Source organism: Ciconia boyciana, chromosome 4 (assembly GCF_034638445.1).
Source record: "Ciconia boyciana chromosome 4, ASM3463844v1, whole genome shotgun sequence".
Classification (NCBI taxonomy): domain Eukaryota; kingdom Metazoa; phylum Chordata; class Aves; order Ciconiiformes; family Ciconiidae; genus Ciconia; species Ciconia boyciana.
This window is the reverse complement of record NC_132937.1, coordinates 58,257,500-58,280,927: the sequence shown is the minus strand read 5'-3', so window position 1 is coordinate 58,280,927 and position 23,428 is coordinate 58,257,500. Positions and strand designations below refer to the sequence as shown.

At 39.0% G+C, this 23,428-nt stretch overlaps 1 protein-coding gene across 1 annotated transcript in view; it reads left to right on the top strand.

Annotated features, from left to right (window-relative positions):
* PRUNE2 (prune homolog 2 with BCH domain) overlaps positions 1–23,428 on the top strand; it is a 141,730-nt gene that overhangs the window by 80,544 nt on the left and 37,758 nt on the right. The window contains exons 7-9 of the mRNA XM_072859152.1: positions 2,359–2,517; positions 3,517–10,051; positions 10,502–11,333. Of these exons, the coding sequence (XP_072715253.1) occupies positions 2,359–2,517; positions 3,517–10,051; positions 10,502–11,333 (7,526 nt within the window). The remainder of the gene's footprint in view (positions 1–2,358; positions 2,518–3,516; positions 10,052–10,501; positions 11,334–23,428) is intronic.

Here is a 23,428-nt window from a genome sequence, read left to right as displayed (position 1 = left end):
GGATCACCTGCTGCTATATCAATTCCTCAGTGTTGCTCTTGGTCATATGACATGTTAGCAAAAAACAGGACATAAGGCAAATTCAGATTTTAGCACCTTCAGGGGCTTTACCATGGCCATTTACATCTTTAGTTCTTGTTCTGACTGGTAGAACTGACCTTTCATTGTATGGCATTTGATGCCACATTCTTGCTGTGGTAACCCTTCCCACCAAGAAATAGCTGCTATCATGTGAATATTATATCTTGTTCTATTCTGTTCATAGCCTTGCTCTGTGATGCCCTAGTGGTCCTTCACCTTAAACTCTAGAGATATACCTCCGATCGCCCTGCATGCACATATTGACTCTCCAGTTGGCCATGGTTGTGACAGGGAGTTTTCCCTTGCCATGTAGGCAGGTTAAGAGGTTCCTTCCTCAAAATACTGCAGAAAGCAGGATTTTTGGCACTCCCCAACTGACTTTGTGAGTGCCAAATGCGGGCTCAGATGATGGCAGATATTATCTCAGTCTATGTCACTTTCATGAGGCTTACAGTTCAGTCATGTGATTTTAACAGAAAATTTCTAATTCCGTGCATTTTCAGCTGATACAAGCAATATAGAAGATAAAGCATCATGAGGGTTGAAGGTTGGACATTTTTTAGAATGATCATTTGTTTACCTTATGTACAGCTATAAAACACCTTGCAGACTAGATCCTTCATCAGTCCATGTCCTTCCCTGTGACCTCCCAATCTTCTTGAATTGGCTGTGAGTGGTTAACTGAGATAAGGAGTTACAAGGGATTTTCAGGTGGTTTTGAATCTGCTGTAGTTCAAATTTTTTATTCGGATAGATTTTAATTATTCTAACTGCAGTTAGGAATGGGATAACTGAAGTAACTTTTCCATGCTTAAGCACATTTTGATGCTTTTTCTAATATACCCAATACTTGAGTCTTCAGAAAAATGTTACTGGTTTGGATGTTCAAACCTTATTTGCCATAATTCCTCACCATAACCCCCTATTCAGATTTCATATCTGAATGTCCACCAGTAAACTGATAGCTGACTTTCGTTTGTGCATTAATCTGCATGAATTTCACATAAAACTCATTCTTAGGTGCTATGTGAACGTCAAAGTGGAACTTCATCTCTAATCTCAGAAAAGAATCTACTTCCAAGGCATTTGACAAACAGATTTTTTTGTTTTCAGTTTAACTTACAGGAAGGGAGATGCACTTTGTGGACACATTTGAGTAGATTAATAAATAGTATTTGTATATATGTAACCAAAACAGTAATTTATCAGGTAGGAGACAGATGCAGGGGAATAACATGCCAATCTGCATATACAGTTGTGTTGTGTTGATGATGAACTGCTGTTTATTCAGGCCAGTGTAGCTTGGCAGCATCAGAAGAACTATTAACTAGAAGATGACAAAAAATTATCTCAAATACAAACAGCAGAAACATAAAGGAGAAAATAAAATTTCTAAGACTTTGTTTACAGGCAGTTATCAGAACCGAGGACTGAAGAAAGGCATTTATACTTTGTGCATTATGTCCCCAGGTGAGAAAGAAGGATGTATGGTTTATGTTGCAAAATCTAGATAATTCAACATTGGGCTAGTCCAAGTATAAATGAGAATAGGAATGACAAATGCAGTGTTTACCTCCTGTGTATTTGGTGTGGGGTGTCTGTGAAAATAAGCATTTTTTTGACCCAAAGAGACTTTAAAACTAGATTGCCTTACTTTGTCCTTATTTTGGGGGGTTATTGTTTTGAAGACTTGCACAGAATTCAAAGAGCAGGAATAAAGGAATCTAAAGGAATAATCAGTGGTAAAATTGTATACAATCATGTAACATCATAATGGATACATATAAAGGGCTGCAAAATTAAGTTAGCATGTACAATTTCCTTTTAAGTGCCTGATTTTGCTCCTCAATACTATTATTTTAACATCTATTATTTTAATTGAAATATTGACATGACTAATTTCATAAAATATTTTTATTTTTCTAACAAAAAAAGGGTTTTTATTCAAGAAATAGCAGTAGCCCAATACTTTAAAGCAACCTTGCAAAAGCAAATAGCAGGAACAAGTAAGAATTCTGTTTCAGCAGCAGTTTCCAGAAGGCAAAACCTACAGTTAGTATTTTAGTGTTTTTAAAAAATAAAAGTCCATTACTGTGCTGTAGACCAGTTCTTGATTTTTTTTAAGCACATAGCTGTTTTGGCAAATGGAATGGAATTCTATTGTCAGTTACAGACACTGATGCTTATTAATGTTTTAGGCTATTTTCACCACAGATTTGGATGGAAAGAGCAAGGAAAAGACCCTGACATTTATTTTAATTTCTTACCATATTTCAGGACTGCGTGTTACACAGGAGTCTCGTTGGTGATCTGAAAGCATTCATAGATAAATATGGGTTTGATGTACTTGTCATTTTGGCCAACTGTTTGTCAGATGAGAAGCAAGCAAAACGTCAAATAGCAGTATACTCGGAAAACTTAGAGCTAGGCAATCAAGTAAGTACCTGGAAAAAGAATCAAATCATGTCTTTCCTGAAAAAAATGTTTTTTTAGAGTAGTATTCACCAAAGTGTTGAATAATTAAGTGGGGTCAAAAAGTAGCAACAGTTAGCTGGCAACTGAGTAGCTATTTGAAATAACTGCATTATTTATATGATGCAAAATGAAAGATTGTGATATTTATGATTGTTTCAGACTAGCCTAATAGAAAAAAGTGTATGGTTACAAGAAATACAGAAAGAGACAAGATTTTTCAATTTAGCTAAAACAGAATGATCTTTTTTTTTACTAGTTTTGACTTGGTTTTGTATTGTCATCTACACAAATGAGTCTTTGGCAGTGAGGAACGAGCAAACACATTGTGAACGGTAATGACCAGAACTCATCTTATGTGTATGTTATTGCTAAAGACTTTAAGTTCTGAAACAAAGCCAAATTATTACTAGGATGTTCATTTATCCAAAGCCAGATGCTGTCCATTTTTTTGATGGTATTTGTCCCCAGAAGAAAGAAATCTTCTCAGTGGCAACTTTTTGAACCTTTTTCTCAGTCTTAAAAACTTCAGATTTTAGGGACAGGTGGTTAAATGACTCTATTGCTTTCAAGGTCAATATAAATGTATTTATTTTATGAATCTAATTATCCCATTCTAGAAATACTTTTCTCATGTACCCTTACATATTTTACTCAGATTTCTTAAGGCAACAACTAAACATTTATTTTGATTTTCTTTTACTAATGAAAAGTGAACTTGAAAGTCAAATAGTATTATTTCAAGCAAATGTTCTGACCAATGATGTAATACATATTTTGTATTGATCTTCTATTTTAATACTTCATCTATTTAGGGATCATAATAAGGCTGTTACAGCAAAATGGCCAAGAAGTAGATTAATAGGAATAGATAAGTATGGCTGTGTTACACAGTGAAGTAGTCAGTATGTGCCCTTATGCCCATGATTGCAATGGCTTTTGAAACATCCTATTTTTCAACAGATCTGCTGTGAATTAGAAGAATGTCAGAATCCTTGTTTGGAGCTGGATCCTCTAGAATGTGGATGTGACCAAATTCTCATTTATCATCAAGAAAATTCTTTGGTGACCTGTGATCAAATTTTTCTTCTAGTTAAAGAAGTTATAAATAGAAGACAACCAGAAATGGCATCAAACAGTAGAACTTCTTCTACGGAAGCTGTTGCTGGAAGTGCTCCACTTTCACAAGGATCTTCTGGTATTATGGAGTTATATGGTTCTGATGTAGAACCACAGCCCAGTTCTGCCAATTTTGTAGAAAATCCTCAAGATCTAAATGGATCTATGCAAGCCCACGTTGATGTTAATGTAGACCTTGTGAGTCCAGACAGTGGATTGGCTACCATTAGAAGCAGCCGGTCTTCCAAGGAGAGTTCTGTTTTCCTTAGTGATGATAGCCCTGTTGCAGAAGGTGCTGCTTCCCATCACAGTCTTCTGCCTGGCTTTGATTCCTATAGCCCTATTCCTGAAGGAGCAATAGCTGAAGAACAAAAACCTCAGTCTAGAGACAATAGCGATAACTTTGATCTTTTCAATTTTGATCTAGCACCCATGGTTACAGCTCCATCCGAGACATCTTCTCGTTCTGCTGATTGTTCCCCAGCAGATGACTATTTCCTTAATAGTGATTCATCAGAAGGACAACAAATCACTGTGCAGAAAGAACTTGATGAGGCAAACCTGCTAGAAAATGATACAGCAAATTATTCCACTGACTTACTTATGACAACAAATGAGGAAGACACTTTAGCTGAATTTGATGAGAATCCAGTAGAAATGTGTGAGAAAACTTCAAGTTTGATCAATTTAGTTGAAGGTGATTCTTCTTCACCAGAAATGTTGAAATCTGCTGATTCAAGAATTCCACCAACTCCTATGAACAGTCTTGTAGAAACTTCACCATTAGATAATGGGCAGCCTTTATTTTTCCCACAAGATGTCATAAAAAAAATTAATGAAATAGATGGCACAAATTATTCTCAGTCTCGTGTTAGATATGGGAGCTGGTGGGATGGCTTTGACCTGGAGTCCAGAAATGCTGATACATGGAGTTCAAGTGAGCAGGAATCTGTATTTCAGAGCCCTGTCTTATGGAAAGATTGTAAAGAAAGTCCCTTGCTACGAGAACATATTGATAGAAGAGCCTCAGATTCTGTATTCGTCCAAAAACAGCCAAAGCAAATGGAATACATGAGAGCAGGTCTGTGGGATAATCAGTTTAAACAAGATAATTGGAACCATGAGAATGAAGAGAAAAACAGTGAACATTCGCGTTTGCAAACTGCTTCTTTAGAGGAGACAAAGCAAGAACTGGAGAGCTTTGCTGACCCATGGAAGGTCAGTCAGCCGACACCTATGATATCAGATGCATGGTGTAGTGGTGAAGGGAAAGGCAGTCAGCTAGCTGGAGACTCTTACGAAGTCTGGACTAAGTTTGATGCAGGAGATGTTGCTAGGTCCTCAGAAAATGTATGGAACATGCCCAAACTGGATAGAGAAAAAAAATCAGTGAATATTCCTGAAGAATGGGCCATATCAAAAACTAGTTTATCAGATTCTTCAGAAATCACAGCAGACAATGAGACTGAAAATCCACCTATCCAGGTATCTCCAGAAGCCTGGGATAAAGAAAGATATTATTCAGTAGAAGAATATGGAAAGTCTGAAAATACAAATTCTGTTTTCAACAATATGCAAAATAATTCCAAGCTGCAAACAGAGGAAAAAACTGTATTTGGTGACCCTAAACATAGACCAAGACAATTTGAAAATATAGAGACCTGGAATGTGTATGATAAAAACATCAGGAAAGAAGTGACAGAAGTAGTAGTGCCATGGGAGGATACCTTCTCGTATAAACACTCAGATCTTAGTTCATCAAACATAGGTGAAGATTTAGTTGTTTCTCCACCAGACACCAATTATTCAACATCTGATTCATATATATCACCTACATATGTGGAAGACGAAAGAGAAAATGAGGACAAAGATTTTGACGAAAAACCAGCTATTGATAAATTGATAACCCCAAATTTGGCTGAGCCAAAAGTACTTGAGAAAGCAAATAAGGAACCATTATCTCCTAGAAACGTGCCTTTTTCTAGTGCTGGAGACACAGGTATCTGGAACACTCCCCTAAATAATGTCACCCAGTTACAAGAAAGAAATTCTGAAATTACTGCTCTTTCTTCCTCTGCTAAACCTTTCCTTAATTCAGAACAAACAGCTAATCAATGTTTTTCAACTGGGATACATACCACTGAAAATAATTTTTCTATATCTGAAAACAGAAGAATAACACCGGTATACAATCAAACAGTGAATGACTTATCACCACCACAGAATGAATTAAATACTAGACAGACTGCAGCTGAAAATGTAGAAGCAGTGAGCAATGTTCCTGCAGAAGATGCAGACACATCTACGCCAACTTCAGACACTGGGAACGGTTTGGATCTGAAAATATGTGACTTAGGGAGTGAGATACTTAGTAAGAAGGCAGCACAAAACACTGCTGGTGTTGATGAAAAGCTGGATAGTCAGGATTCAGCACAGCAGCTGAACTCATGGAGTTTACAGAGTGAGCAGGGTTGTGAGGAAGGCTGGGACGATGCCATTGTCATCTCTCAGGAAGGAAAAGAGGAATATAAGAGACCAGATGAGACAAGTGGACAGCAAATGATTAGTGACATTTGTGATAAACCAGTGCAAGAGGACAGTGAATCTTCATGTAACGCAGATTCAGAAGAAAACAGGTCAACAACAGAAGTTCCCAGCTCCCCAGAAAAAATGAGGAATAGTGTTAGTTTGGAAGCATTAGTCACAGAGAATGAGTCGTTTTCCAATCAAAGTAATCTAGTTAGTCAGGAAGAGGGGAAGGACTTGTCACAGAATAATGTAGAATCTTCTTCAAGTGCTTCTGAGGAAGGCAGAAATTATGAATCTTTTGATGACTCCAGACCACAAAATTACAGTTACAGTGAAACATCACAGCTGCTTTCTGAGAAAGCTGAAAAGGAGACTACAGTGATAGAGGATGCAACAAGTCCTGAGATGGAAAGTATCTCTGAAAGTTCTGATAAGGGTAGTGATAATCCTGAAAATAATTCTTCTAAAATGCCTGGAAGCTCAGGTATCTGGAATGACTCTGGAAAGAGTGGTTGTCACCTAGCTACATCAATTCCTTTGATGAATGAACCACAAGAAGCACTGGGAGAAGTGAAAGAGAGCTTACATGAAATGGTTCCTAACCATCCAGGCATTTGTAATTCTGAGTTAGTACCTTTCAAAAATAGCTCAGAACTGAACAGCACTCATGAAAAGCCTTTCATAGCTGAGTTTAAAAAGAGTCCTTCTTCTGGATATGTCAGTGTTCCTGACATTACAGATATGTCTGTGGTGGAAAATTCATTTTCACATGAAATAGGTTCTGGGAGAAATGAAAACTCTGAAAATTTAGAACCTGCTAGTAATCTTTGCGGAGAGCCATGTGTAATGCTTAATGACAGTTTTCCCCAAACTGCTTGGAATTCACAGCCATGTGAAGATTTGCAATCTCCTGGAACAAGTCCTGAGGCAAGTGAAGTCCTTGAAATGGCAAACACCACAAGTAGCCTTTCAAAAGATATACAGATCAAAAGTTATTTAGAAGAAGATAATGTGTGGAGTGATTCAATAAATGATTATGCACACTCAAGTGGAACAAGTCCTGATTTAAGTGATGCATCTGTGAATGTGTGGGGAGACCTTCCAGTTGCCAGTCATCACAAAAGAAGTAGGGATATCTGGGATATTAAAAATAATAAAAATCTTGAAGATGCTTGTAAAAGGAATGAATCTGGGAATGAATGTGAAGAAGAACTTGAAACAAGCGCTGAACAGAACAAAGTTCCTAAAAGCTTAGATTTTTGGAATGCTCATGTAGATGATGATACTGTATCTTCTTTATCAAGTCCTGACATAAATGAGGATTCAGAGATTTCAGAGGCATGTCCAGAAGTGATTCACGAAGATTCCACATATGAAAACAAACAGCACAAAGCGTCTGAAATTGGAGAGGATTATGCTCAATCCAATGCAACAAGTCCTGAAGCAAATGACGACAATTTAGATGCAAAAACTAAGGTGGGAGAGGATGTCCAGGTAGGCATCTTCAGTGAAAATCCTGAAGCTATTAAAGCTGGGAAAGTTTTGCAGGAGGGCTTGACTGTAATGGAGTGTAATGAGACTTCTGAATATTTAGGTCACTGGGAAATACTTCAGAAAAAAGCTCAAGTGAGTATTTTCAGTGAAAAAACAGGTAGCAGAGAAGACTTATATTTGTATCAAATGAATGAAGATACTACACCGACTTTTGCTGTTGATGATAAAGAAGAGTATTCTTCAAAAGCTGTAGATATGTGGAGTATGTCATTGGAAGCTGATTTAAGAAGTGATCCAAAATCCACAGTAGGAACATTTGGTTTTGATGACAGTTCAGAATGGTGGAATTCACAACCTTGTGAAGAAAAGCAAGTGGAAGATCAGTATTCTGTTTCGAGTCACTCTGCAACAAACCAGTTAACAAATAGTAAGGAGGACTCCTGGGGATCACCTTCACAAGATGAAGAACTAACAGAAGCACATTTCACTAATGCAAGTAATGATGGAAATCAGCCTCCCTCCCTGTACTGTGATGAAAAAGAAAATGAAAGGCTAGTACCTCCTATGAATATTCCTGATAGTAAAATAAATCAAGACACTGTACAGTTCAAACAATTTGATCCTTTCATGCTGGATAAAGAAGAAAGGGGCTTGAAAGAGCAGTTGTTTCCTACAGATGAGGAAAATCAACTGACTCCACAGAATCCTTTTTCAGATGAGGAACAAGGTATGCCAAATATGTCAGTTCAAGAAATCATTGTACCGGATCTACCAAAAGACAATGAGGGAAAGGCAAGTCTCATTCCTCAAGAACAACAGCAGGACACCTGTGAAAGATTAGAAGTGTACAACTCCTTGCCAGGTGCTTTCACTGTAGAAGACTTATCTTTTGAAATGACAGAGAAGTCAAGTCCAGGGTGGAGTATATTAGCTCCCCAAACTGCACTTATCCCAGATATTTTACAGGGTAACACACAGGAAAGTGACCAGCTGTTGTCAGTGGAACCTGACCTGTGGACTAATGCTGAGCAGACTGTCACTTTGAAATCAGATGGTGAAAATCCTGATATATTAAGTCACTGTGACCACGACAATAGTTCAGAAGCATCAAGCAGTCCTGATGTGTGCCAGGAGTATGAAGCTAAGCATGCCTTTATCCCATCTTCTCAGACTGGGGTGGAGCCTGAAGACAAAGATAGTCAGCCAATTCCTGCATGGTCAAATATGACTAAAGAGGCAGATTTTGATTCAAAGTGTCAGTTAGTAATGCAGAAGGTAGAGACACAGTCTGAAAGTGGTAGCCCCCAGGACTATGATCAGGGAATGACTGATCAGCTAATCTCTTCTAATACTCAAGAGCCTCCTGAATTTGCAATTTTGGAAGAATATGGTCTAGAAAATAAACTTGTTACTGACGCAATTGAGTTGGCTGAAATTACCAGTGATGTTTTAGAAGTGACATCCTTAGATCTGAAAGACACCTTCCATGAAAGTTTTACTCCTGCAAGCCATCAAGGAACACCAATTGATACGGCTCAAATAGCGACCTCCCAAATGCATTTGGTTCCCATGGATTTCACCCTACCTGATGGGGCAGAACAAAGCTTAAAAGAAATTAGTGCCTTGGCTGAAGTTGGAAAATATTCTGGTATTGACCATACAGCAATAACTCGTGATGAGTTATACATGTCAGAAGAATGTGTGGATGAATCTGAGACAGGGGTAGAACATAACATCGGGAACACATCAGGGCCTAATGTCCCGGAAAGCACACATGGTGGAATCAACATACTGGCAGTAGTAGGCAGTGAAGCAGCAGAAGGGGAATCAAAGGATAAACAGATATTCTTTCCCAAATCCTTTCTGCCTGGTGGTAATGAAGGCCACGAATCTGATTCAAATAATCAACTGGTTGATGACGTAGCGAAAGAATCTGAAGTTGTAATTGAAAATTATGTTCCTGTGTTTAAGGAAATGCCCAGTGACCAATCACCAGTGGTGTGTACTCCACCATCCTATGTATCTTTTGATGTGGAACCCTCTGGCAGCAGGGAGCGTGCAAAGGATGAGCTGTTGTTACAGCAGCCATTTTGTGACAGTGTTTCTTTGGAAAAACCTTTACCACTGCCAACTCCTTCAGAAGATGCAGAAGGCATCCTAATGACCAAAGACAGCAGCATTAAAGATCAGTTGTCTGACACATCCACAGAGTGCCTTCAGGAAAATCACACGTCAGTACCTTCACCTTCTGAGTCTGAAGTAACTCTAGGAGCTTCTGAGATTTTGATAGGAAAATCTGAAGCAGGAACAACTGATTTCGACTCACCGCCAGGTGGAGATAAAAGATCACCTGATGGTAAGAAAACCTGCTTTCCAGAGCAAGTTCATAGGACAAAGAAAGAAGGAAATGTCTGAAGTATTACTGCTGAATTATAAGGCTTTGAGTGAAGTTTGAAGTTTGCATGTCTCCCTGACGTACAAAACTCTGTACTTTGGGAAGACCTCTAGCATCACCCTTCTAGACAGATCTAAAGACAAATTTTAAACATTGAAGTAGGAACATTATTTCTGTTGTTTGTACAGAGCCTAGCATATGGGACACTGAATCATTTATCCTGTAGGAATGACTACAGTGTTAATGTATAATCTTTAACAGTTATAGCAATGATTATGATGTTATAAAATTCAAGTACACATTAACAGAGCAAAGCAAACTGAGAAGAGCTTTATCTCACTGTACTGATTTAAAGAAATCATGGTGACTGAAACAGTAATTCAAAAACTTTCTGTTTGCCTGTTTTTGTAGAAGCTGCCACTGACTCCCTACTTCACAGGGAGAGTAAGCCAAGAAATTCCTCTGAGACCCCTGAACTGAAAAGTACAGAGGGTAAGGAAGATGTGAGGATGCAGGTGCGCCGAGATCCAACTTCACTGGAGATGGATTACATCCCTGTTACTGAGGCAGAAAATATACCTTCAACGAAGGATAGCCTTGAAAGAAATGAAAGTGATTTTGCATTTCAAGAAGCTAGTGTAGCTGAACAAATAGAATCTCATGAAGGCTTTTCACTGGGCTCCTTGGATACCTTTCAGCCGATCTCCATTACAAATGAAAGGGAGGATCACTCTGTTTCTGGGACTGAATGGGACTCTGTTCACTTAGAAGAGAAAAGTTCTTCTGTTGTGCCTCAAAAACTGGATGATGAAAGGAGATCACAGGAAAGCTGTGGGCAAGATGAGGGCTGGATTATATTGGGCCAAAATGAAGTCAGTGACATATCACCTGAAGAATTTTCTGCTGAGTCAGAGATGCCAAAATCAAGGTCTGGACATTCTGGTGAAGAACAAGCAGCTGTTGTAGCGCAGGAATCGATTCTTGACACTCAGGCAGAATTTCAAGTACAAACTCCCCTTCAGAAATCTTTTGAGCATGAGGGCTGTTCTCCTTCGGACAGCCTGACTACCAAGGACGAGAGCTCAGGCATCGCAGGAACACATGTGTTGCAGGCGGTTGGTGGTGATGGTGCATGGGAAGCAAATTCTCACCAGAGACTTGGAAATAATGTAGCAACAGAACAAGAAATGAAGGAGGAAACGGGGCTTCTCAACAGTGAAAGACAACTGAGTGAAAAACCAGGGTAAGGCAAAGCCAACCTGTTTCCTTTCCATAGTCTTCTGTTCCCTTGTTAGCAATGTTATTGAAGTGTATGACGTTATGAATAGATGGCAGGACTTTCAAGTCTGAAGTACTAATTATATTTATATGATTTAAGTATCACTATATTCCTCCCTTTGTAAAAAGAGAGTCTGTGTTCTTGGTTGCTTGATAAGAGTCAAATTAGGATTGTTTTGCAATGCAGGAAGCTTGTAAGGCCACTCCCCTGCAGGAATAAGTCCATCTTCCTTCTGTGAAGTCCCATAGACTTCATAATCTACCTTTAAATCTGAAACAGATGTCGCCAGGGAACGCAGGCCAAAGCCAGGTACTGATTGTATTGCCAGTCCAGATGTAATGCCAGTGATGAGATTACGGAGGGATTGAAGTGAAGTACTATCTCTGCCTAATGCAAAACTGCTGTGAAGGAAGATAGGAGGGAGTCGAGGCCCAGGGTCAGAAAAAGGTGCTGTTTATAGAGGAAAGAAAAGGATGATGGAAAATTATGGTCTTCGTGCTTATTTCCAAGTTGTAGTCTGGTCAGAGCAGCATTTCTTCTGTTTGGACTGGACTGGCAGTTGAGGCAGTCTGAGTATATTTGCACCTGCCTCTGGGTGTAAATGCGGCCTCTGTGCTGACAGCATTGCTACTGCCTGCTGTCTCTGTGCTGTGTCACCAGATGGAGAGAGAGACCACCCTCTTGACTCCATTTACTGTAGTGTACTGGAGAGGGTGCTTCTGTTGTTGACTCCTCATCTTTTACAACCAGGAGGTTGTAACTGCTAAAGTGGACTTCCAGGGTAGCCCCAGCGATTCAAGTGTGGAAGTCTGACCTCATTTCTCCTGGGCATCTGCAACTGACATGCTGTTTTACAAAGAGGAACCTGGCATTGCGTTTGTACAGTGAAATTCTTGTGAACAGAAGAAACTTCCCAGGACAAATAAAACTAGGGGATGTAACTGCTTTGTAATTGTTATTCCTTTTGAACTGCACTTACCCAAAAGAACATATGTGGTATGAAACGTGGAAACATATTGTTTGCGTGAAATGCAAGACTGACTTTTTACTTTTTTTCAAGTTTTTCCCAAGGAGTTGTCAGTTCAGTGTAGAATACACATCACATTCACAACTTCTATTATCAGGTTTTAATTGGCTTGCAATCTATTTTAGACTTTAGTTTTTGAAATTTTCACTAAAAATTTTGCAATTTTAGCAGTTGGCTTTTTTTCCCTTAAAGGTGGCATGCCTGTGTATGACAGTATAACCCTGATAACAGCATGTACAAATAATCCGTGATAGAAAAGCACAGCTTTTTGCTAACCCCCTCCCCACCCCAAACAGTTCATAAGTTATTAAGGTTTCAGGAATAAGGAGTTCAATAGCTGTGATTTATCTTCCCCCAGACTTGTTAAAATACCTCCCTTCTAAACATTTTCACAGATTTTTCAAAGAGTGTATCATTGCCACAAGATCAGACACTATTATAGCTGAGCTATTTTTAATATACGGTATGGCTTCATCCTATGCTGGCTTCATCCACAGAAACCACAGTCTCAGAAACTCTGGAATATCATGATGTTACTTGCAGGCTTAAGCTTAAGCACCTGTATAGGACTTCAGGTTTTTTTGACAGTCAAGATTTTGAATAGCATACAGAGCATACTTTGCCCTCACACACTGCCCCTGGCTGAAATCACTTCAATCTAACTAGACAGACAGCACTGAGGAGAATATGAGATGAGAGGGGCTCTGTCTCTGCAGGGCAGACAGCTTTTATTGATGCAGGTTAGCATTTACTGCCCTCAAGAAAGAGTCAAATCTTCAGAAGGGTTAGCAAAAGATGAGCACTCCCCAGTTCTGTATGGTCTGTAATAAACCAAATGCTGAGTGCTTGACCTTGAAACTATCAAAAGTAGAGCAGGTTGGCACATTTCTGTGGCACCCAATCCTCCAAGCTTCTAACTTCCATTCCAGAAGGAAAAGTAGCAATTTTGAAATTTTCTACAAAAGAGAAATCTGGAAGAAGCAAAACAAGGAAAATCCCCAAGCAGTTGTTTTGAATCCACATTAGTGTGTGGAAGGGTGGCTTGGGATTTGCAGACCTAGGAAAACTAGATGTCCTTTGACTTTGAGGTATTTGGCTTGTTAGGACTTGTTAGGACCCTGGAAGTCATCCTCCTCCATTATCTCTGCAGGGTTTCACTGGGAGTTCATCAAAACCAACTAATTTCAATGAATAAAGCTGTTTTTTGACAAACCAGTAATTTCTAGTGAAAAATCTTTAAATCAAAAAATGCTTACAACCTCTGCTCACAATAAATGGTGAATGGGACAGGAAAAAGGAAGGGTTGTTTAGAGGTGCTGGATAGTCGCAGGCTTGCAAATCTGACATGAACAAATCATCTGTCAACTCCTCTGTCTCCCATAAAGCATTTTAAATTAAAAGCAGCCAGATGCTGACCCTGCTTAAGTCACACTGATTAATTACATGCAGGCAGCATCCCAGGGTTTGACTTACCATGCTTACTTACCCATGATGTTCTTAGAGAGGAAACCAAAGCTGGTCTAGGTATCCGATTTTAAAAGACTTTTATAAATCAGCACAATGGAGTTGAGATGACTTTGAAGCAGTAAGATTGTTTGCCAGAAACCTCAAGAAAAGAGTCTGATTTTTTAATTTACACTGCCACTAGAAAAATCATTCCTATAGCCATGGATACATCTTATTGCTATGAATTGTTAGATCCACTTTGAGAAGAACTCTGCTGTTCTTTAAGAATTTCTGTAAGTCTCCAAAGTAAAAACTTGAATCTTATACACAGTAGTAATTTGCATTGGTGTTTCAGGTGTAGTACATTCATTATTCTTAGAGCTTAGTACATTCTCTTAGACTGATCCCCACATTAAAGTCCAAACCTGGACCATGTTAATGTAAGCGTGTTTTCAGTGAATACTGAAATGCGTGATGGAATATGGTGCATCCTGCAAGGAAAAGATACAGTAGTTCTTGGTGTAGAATATATATATGGTCAGTGTAGCTTCCACTATAGGCTTTTTTCTTATCTGACTCAGAAGTTGTTTAATACTTGTTTAATACCAAGTGCCTTTTCAGTGGACAGCAGTGGCTATTTCTGTCCTTAACAGCAGTGATTTTGAAGCCCAGAGAAGTAAAGAAAAGTAAGGAAGTTATTCAGCATTCACATTAACAATTATTTATAGAAGCATGAAACCAGTAAAATCTACCTTCCTTTGGGTTTATGTTTTGTTGTTAGACTTTTTTGATGATATGGTGCAAAATTTAATGGAATTTTTTTCCACCATTAATGTTATTAAAAATATTGCTCTTGTATGAGGATTTCATATCTAATAGAGATTGCTTTTACAGTGAAGCTGAAGCAAAATGCCTGGAGACTACCCTTTAAAATCCGAATCTCCCAGCAGGCGAATCGGAGTTTCAGAGTGTTCCCGAAATAAAACTCAATAGCAACAGAGTTACTATTAAGCAGGCATCCTTTATTACAGCACTGGGCAGCACTGGGGATCGCTCCACCATAAGTGCTCTGACAAACAAGCAGAATCGCAGAGATTATCTATTGCAAAATCATACATATTCGTAATATTAATTTATATAAACATGAGATTTCTTGGAACTCATTAATATATATAAGTGTCTCTGACGCATGCGTACTTAAGTCCTTAGGTGGTCATTAGGAATCCTCTGGTGGTTGTTGGAGGAAGTCGGTAGTCTTCATCACTCTGACCGCTGACTGAACTTTGTCTTTACGCATGCTCAGTCCATTTTTGTCTTGCTCATACCTTCCTTGCATATCCAAAACCAGGTGGTTCTTGCGTAGCTTCTCCTTATCAGCCCTTTCCAAGGACACAGGGCCTGAAGAATTCCTTTTTATCTATCTACATTGCAACTATCTAAGCTAACCAAGGATTTAACACTGGCAAAGCATTCTTACTCTAATGATTATTGTTAGGAGGGGGGAAAGACCGTACATAGGTTTCCTTCAAATAAAGAATGCTCGTTAGCAATTCTACTATCTAAGCTTCCTTACTTAAGGCCAACAATACTGACAGGCTAGGCTAAATTATCTGCGAAAGGGAAACTAAAAGGAAACATATTTTCAACATTTCTTTTTGTCTTTGGGGATTTTAGCTCTTTTCACTGTTTTGCCCTCAGTTTCCTCAGTGCTTGGTAGCTGATGTTCAATAAACTTGTAATAAGCTTATGTCTTTGGTCAGTTAGATAATGACTTAAGACTTTGTAGAGGACAGCAGAGACACATGCAGATATCCCTACACATACCCACAGCATGATCACGGAGGCTTTGATTCCTTTGAAACCAAAGCAACACGCAAAAAATATTATGGTAGAAAGGATAAAACACATACAGGAATAATTATTTCTAGATTACATGTCAATTTCACTAAACCTCTTACATAAACAGCTGAAGAAACAGCAACTGGCAGGGTAGAAGTGTGTAATGAGAAATGCTTTCTAATGCATTTGGTTGACAGTTTTAAAAACACAAGCTCCTTCTTAAACCATACCTCAGTGTGCAGCTTGTAAGTCTGAAATTAGCTGCCCTTCCTGGCCGACAAAGTTTAAAACAATGTAATGCAGCAGAACTGCCAGCCTACGGGAGGTTAGCACAGAAACACTGTGTCATCACATAAGAAAAGAAACTAAGGCTTTTCTCTTGTTCTTATTGCACTAGAGTTTCTGGATGGCCTGATGGTGCTAGTCATCAGGCTCTGAGTCCGCCAAAGATTTACATCTTTGAAGCAGGCTTTGGTAGAACTGAACTAAAGTCTAAGTAACTGATACTCAGCTCTCCGGAGTGTCATTCTACCTGAATTCTTGTACTTCTGAAAGGGCATAATTTTGACTCAGGAAAGTTTCTTGAATGCTTCACTAAATGTGACTGTTACCTTGACTGAATAGTCTATTTCCTAGCTTATGCTTAATTAAGCCTGCTTGGTATCAGAAAATTAAGCACCCTTAATCTGAAGGTCTGGCTGGATAGCTGTGCCCTGAGCATGGATTACATTCTCTGCTTATTTTTTTGTTTTGTCAAATACTTTTGCTTTATGCAATTAAGTTTGCATTCTGAACCTCTAACACCCGTCTCTGTGATGGTGCTTTTAGAAGTGGCTCCTGAATCCGGGGCTTTCTCTAGTGCAGCCTTTGCTTCCTGCGAGGAAGCTTTTCTTGTGGACTGCTGGTTGTTCTTTCATATACCCCTTGGCAGGGTATAGAAATTAGGTTCCTTATTTTTAGGTATGTACTTCACCTTCATATATTTACGTATGGCATAAACACAGTACCTCTGAAGAATGAAGTAACTCATCATTTGTACTCAAACAGATGATGGGGACATCCCAACTAATGGACAATTGAATCTGTAGTCCAAAGTTTATGGAAGCATTTACTCAGTAACTGCCTTCTAAGCCCCTTTCTGAATCTACAGTTTATTCACATGTCCCTGTTTAGAAAAACTGAAGTTCATGCTTGCATATTATGCTGAAGTAGGTTGCTTTAGTAGTGGAATAAGAAACCCTAATAGAAACAAGAATAATAGGAAAAATAGGAAGAATAAGAAAATAGGAATAAGAAATAATAAACCCTAGAGGTTTCTCTGGCCTCATAAAAAAGTACAAAAATATTTGATAGCACATTATTAATGTCAGTCTTTCCAGAAAGAAAATAGCTTTTTATATGGCTTTCCATATGTGAACAGCTGAGAGTGAATACATTTATAAAGGAAGAATTTGTGGAGCACTGTACGAAGTTGGGTAGGCAGGATAACATATTTTGCTGCTGCTGCTCCTGTGGCTGGAGGTGTGCCGGCAGTAAAATTTACGAAGACTGGAGGTCTTTTTCTTCCTGATAGAAGCTGTCCTGTCTTACAGAGCTGTATGGCTCAGTGGTGATGCAGTGGTCAGGAGGCAGAAGGAGAACTCTGCAGGTGACTATGCTAGCTTTTAACTAACAGCACACTCCTTAGGGTGTGTTAGTGGTTGTGTATACTAGATCATTCTTGCTCTTACCTTTGCTGTAGGGAAGGATTATCCTTTTCCTTAGTAGGAAAAGTTGGAAAGAGATTAGGGAAATACTATGAAATGATGTATTGACTTGAGGAGTAAGAAGTAGTGAGAGCAGTAGAGATAAGGACACTGATATTTGGAAGGTTTGGGGGAGAGCTTGGAAAACTGGTGGCAAAACTGAGCAGAAGGCAATTTCCTTTGAACAACTGCCAAGATTTATTTAACCCAATAGAATAAAGCTTCCACAAAAGAAAGCTTCACTTATCTTTCTGATAGCATGCTCTCAAAGAAGCAGGAATCAGTCTCTTCTGCTCACTTGTATAGTGACTTTTTGGAAAAGATAGTTCTTCCACTGCCTCTGTCCAGAATATCTCTCTGTGACCATTGCTGTACTGCTGGCTATTAAAATTCCCCAGTACTGTAAGCAATCCGGTAAATTTTTAATAGAGAAGTCTGTTTTCATCACATTGCCTGTTGTTGACAGTGAATAAAGATAATTAAATATAATGAAAGAAAAATCTGTGACTATTTCAAAATTAATAAGAGTTCTGAGACTACTCTGCTATCTCTGTGATTTAGCCAAATGCACATCATATATCTCAAAGCCATTAATGATTCAAGTCAAATATCAAAGTCCAGTACTGAACTGAAATACTGACAGAATGCAACCAGGGAAAAAATTCTCATTGACTCCAGTGGGCCAAGGGTTTCACACAGTCTTTTCTCAAAAAGCCTGTTCTGTCACCCCAAAGCTAGGATAAGGCAATGAATTAGGGAGCCCAGGTTTGCTTCTTGCTTTAATGGGCAAAGCAGGCTGCTATATATAGGAAGCCTAAAGGATTGAAAATCTGTTGTAAATTTAAGAGGCCACATTCTGCAAAGTAACCTTTACTTCCCTTTGGATGCCTCTTGTTTCCTTTTTTCCTTGCATACCCATGGGGCTGTCATCTTTCACTCCTGTCAAGATTGTTTATTAATTGGCCAGATCTGCTGGAAAGCAATTCCAGGCATTCTGAAGTCCAAGCATGCTGCTTCAGTGGTGCTTCCAGCTCCTGCTGAACTACAAGATTATGGACTTGAAATGGGAATTGAACTCAGGTCTCCCACTTGGCAGCACAAAGCATGACAACTGACTAAACACAAGGAGCATGCTTTAAAGGTTAAAAACAAACATGTAAGGAAAGGAGCAACAACTGAGAAGGTTGCTTGTAGGAAAGTCCATGTAAATGAAAGTTAATGTCTTGTAAAAAAAGTAAAAAAGTGAATTGAAACTAAACAAAATATTTAGATTGTCATGAGCAAGAACTCTTTAAGATTGCTGGCTCAGACCTTGAGATTTCAATGTTCTTCTGAGTTTAGGATGGGAAACTATATTATTAATGTATTTTATATTATTATATATCATACCTTTATATAATTCTAGTAATATACATTATGTATTAGAAGCTCTATGTTACATATTAGCCTTCGCGAATATGTTGCTTCTGTGAAAATAGAAGAATCCCTGGTACAGATTCAGAGCAGGGAACTTTCCAACAATATAGCTATAAATTCATTAAAACATTTCTTTTTTTTTTTAATTTTGTAATAATCTATTTTAACATCACTGAATCTCACTGCTAACCTTTTTTATTGATGGAAGTAACAACATATGCAGTTCATGCATGGGCTTTAGTAACACCATTTTTTTCCCTCTACTTGATTTGGCCTATGAAGTCATGACAATTATCTTTTTTGTTATCAATTTTGGGGTGATACAGTATTTTCCATCACCATCTGGAGGTTGAAAATTAATTAAAACTAAAAACCCAGTTTTCCATTGCAGAGCCAGCTGTTAAGAATAGCAGCAGCCAATATGGTGATGATCCCATTTTTGTAAAAACAGCATTAATATTTACATGCCAAATACCAAGTACTTTATAAAAACCTTTTAACAAGAAGAGAACAACACTTCAGTGACTGAAAAACAATGTTAAAAGGAAAAAAACCCTACTGACTATTATTCACTTGTGGTCCTCAAATTTTACTTAAATTGTGAGATTGGGTGGACAGAGCCACTTTCTTAAAGCAAGAAGACCTGGACTATGTTAGTACAGTTTAGTGGTCACATGAAAAACTCCCCCACTATTCAAAACCCCACAGTTTTCTGAGCTAATCCACTATATAATTTATTCCAGTCAATGTGATCAATGACATGAGATTTCAGCCTAAATGATTAATTGAGCTTTGAAACTTAACCCTGTTGATGCAGACCTGACTTTGACAGTGAGCCCCAGTGAGCTTAGTGGGTCCCAGCAGAGCGTCCTAAAATCTCAAAGGCGTTCTGTGTTATTCTGAGCATGGAGGATCAAGGCCATAGCTTCTGCCACGTTACTAATTTCATAGCTTCATCATAATCATGCTGCTAATGACTTCTATTGTACATAAATACTTTCTAGCTCTGTTTCCTGGATACAGCTTCTGGGTTTCTGGAGTTTTGATTTCAAATGAATTAAAAATTATCCAGTTGAAAAAGTGCTAAAAAATATTCTCATCGTTGGAAATTTTATGCAGAGCTAGCTGACAGTAGCATTGAAGATCACGTCTGCAGCACTGTCCTCTTTAGAAATGTATTTTCATATTGGTGATGATTTTTAATTTTTTTTAAATGCTTGGTCTTGATCTGTTGTTCTCTAAAGTAGCAGCTGGGGACTGATTTCTCAGGAGATCTGCAGCAGATGATGATAACTTTCCCTATAGGATTATAATACCATGAAGAACAAGGTGGGAGCCACTGAATTTTTATTTACACTGTGCTGTAGGTGTGCATGGAGCTGTACTGACAAATGAAAATGGAGTTAGGATTTTGTTTGTTTTTGACTGCTTATGGCATAGCAATTTCATGTGAAAGCATCTCCAGTTCTCACATAACTCATCTTCAAGGAGTTGCATGGTGTGAATGGAGAAACCAGCTGAAGGTTGCGTCGTCCTAGGGCCTGTTGCCTTGCTGTTTTATCCCCACAGGATTACAAGGGAATAGGATTGAAAGCTGTTTTGCATTTGGAAAGAAACCTGGAGTTTCTAGGGACCCTACCCCCAAGAGGCTTTTATAAAAGGAGACTGTGGGACTGCACTGCATGGGAAGAAATGTCCTTCCTTCAAGCACACCCCTAAGAAACACAGTCAAGAGCACAGGCCATCAGCATTGCTTCTTGGTGCTCGTACAGTTTGTGTTTTCAGAATTCACCCTGCCTTCTGAACTGGTGGTGGTTTTTTTAAATTTACATCTGCATTCCCATAGCTGAATTGCAAACCGAACAAATTATGTAAAGCATGTTTGAATATGCATGTGTTCTGTAACCATCGATGCAAACCGAAACAAGGGTTGAGACGGGTTGAATCCGTAAGAACTTTTGCTATGCAGTCTCTCATCACAAGCTTTCCTCGGGCTCTGAAATGAAACAGCAGGGAGCTTTTTCCTACTGCCAGCTGACTCGCCGTATCAAAGTTTGGTGATGCTCCGACAAAGCTCCACAGGGAATGTAAAAAAAAAAAATAATAATTTTCACGGCTGAAGCACAGCTCTGCATTCATTTAAGCGCTTCTTTAACCAAAGCCCGGTAGCTGCTGGTTCACACAGCCAGCTATCTGAAGGCAGGTGATCACCCTTATTTAGCAGTACCACTAGCCACGTGACAAGAAAATGGTGGAAGATCTGTATTCCTAGTAAACTGCTACAGAAAGAGGGATGCTGAAGTGCAGCAGTAAAGCATCCTTATTATTTTCCCAGTAGAAAGGCCTCTTCAAGTCTTTAGAAGGTAAGCATCTCTTTACTCCGAGAGGCTGATATGCAGAAGGTTTTCTGATTAACGGCTCTATTGTTGCAGTTACTTTAGACAGAAAAAGGGGAAATGTTTGTCAGCATGATGCAAAGCACACAGGACCTCATTACTGAGAACTGGGCAGCTGTATTTTAATTCTGTTGCAGCTCTTTATGAGAGAAGCTTACATCAGTTCAATGGGATTTCTTTTGTCTGAGCGCAGGCACGGTATTTGTAATTAGGAAACAAAACTTCACTGCACAGTCACCTAGCTCGTTAGATTATTTTCAGCTTGTTTGCCTAGCTCTGAGGATACAGTGGGAAAAAAAGGAACGAACGTTGGGCATTGTCAGCGGATAACTTGCTTTGAAGACTGCTTAATTACTGGCATAGTGATTGTTTGTGATAGCTGTCATTGTAGACTGCTTGACAATGGTGTTGTTTTCAGGTTTTTTGCTATCAACTGAAGCATATGATTTTTTAATTTTTTGCAATGTCCTCTTAAAATGTTGCAGTGAACAGAATATGTAATCTTTGAAGGTTAACCGATCAAGGATGCAGCAATAATCTCAGTGGTAAGAACACTGAAAAATTACTGCAAAAGATGGTTTGTACAGGTAGTATTTTTGTTTAAATTTAATCATAGGAGCTTGATTCAGCTCTGTTTGGTTGTTTGCCTTTCTGTCTGTGATGAAGAAATGAAAATATTCTTCAGTTTTAAGTGTGGTAAGCAAACAAATGGTAGTGATGTACAGGAGGCATTGAAAATGTATAGAATGTCTAAATATTAGCTACTTAGAGCAACGCTGAAAGGAAATGTGTGCAGGCTTGGTGGGCGTATTTAGCCAGAATTGTTCTAAGTAAGTGGGGTGCAGAATGTCATTTCTGGACTTATCTTTATTAATACTCATGGGAAGCAGAGCTGTGTTGAGAAAGGGAGGATGCACACAGCTCTAGCAGCACTGTCAGGAGGCATTAAGGCAATTGTGGGGGTCGGGGCGGGGGAGAACAACACACACCGATCCTTACCCTGCCAAAACACTTTTTTTCCAGGGCTACTGTGTGCCTCCCACTACGCTCACCCATGCTTTCCACTGCTATCGCTTGTGGCCAGGGGAGTACTAAGGTCTAAAATAGCCTTTTTATTTGTGTCTTTGATGCGTCTGGCTGTTAGTTGGCCCTGCATAAATCTGGACAATATTATAGAAATTCGTGTAGTTAGAGACAAGTCTAGCTTTTGCATAAGTTCGCTACTTTAAAAACTTAGATCCTGCTACAAGCAGTCTATTGTGGTCTTGTGGCATCTCCGAAGTATTCAGCAGTAATAGGAGAGCTATGTTATTTAACAGCTTGTAATATATCTGTAGAAAAAGGCAGAGAAAAAAATAAATCAATCTTTAAGCCACAGTCTTTGTTCAGGCAAAAGATGCAGCTCTCTAACTTTCCAAGAAATAGTGTATCAGTGAGAATACGATTTTGTCAGCACCTGTGAATATTGATAAACCTGGTTTTATCACTGTAGTGTCCTCAGGACACTTCCTATCAGACTTTGTACAAATACCCAGAAAAATATGGTGCTTCTGCAACAACAAATGAGACCAAGGTGCAGGGGAGAATGGGAGTGACAGTCCAGTTGCTTGACAGATTTCTTAGTTTATCTACTTGTTTTTCCTTTGAACGTTGAAGGAAATGGCTTAGCTGTTCCGGGATTTTATGAAATATCTTAACTTGTCCAGCTATTTCTAATTAGTTTTTGGCATGTCCTGTAGATTGCAGTCTTCTCTATAGCCATTGCAACTGTGAAAAACAGACAGCAGCAGATCAGACATCCTTATTTCAGGCTACCAGCTGAAACCTGACTGTGTCCTACAAGAACAAGATCACTCTCCTCAGCAGAAAACACTGGCAGCAAACTCTAAAGAGCAGTCTGATGGACAGCAGCCCAGCAGGACACATCTTTGTCTGCTTGTCTAAAGCAGTAGAGCATACAGCTAACCTTGCCCTTGTATTTCCCAAGCTATAATGTGTGAGGAGTGCCGTGTGGGGGAAAGAGGAGCCCCATTTTCTCACCTCAGTCTTGAACATTACTTCTTCAGTCTGGCATTTCCTGTTGCTCTGGCTCTTTCACAGCATTTTTGCTATGTCTGACATTCTCCTCTGTCCCACACTTAGGTTGTTTTTTATCTTCCTACTGCCTCTGTGGCCCTTCCAACTCGGTGA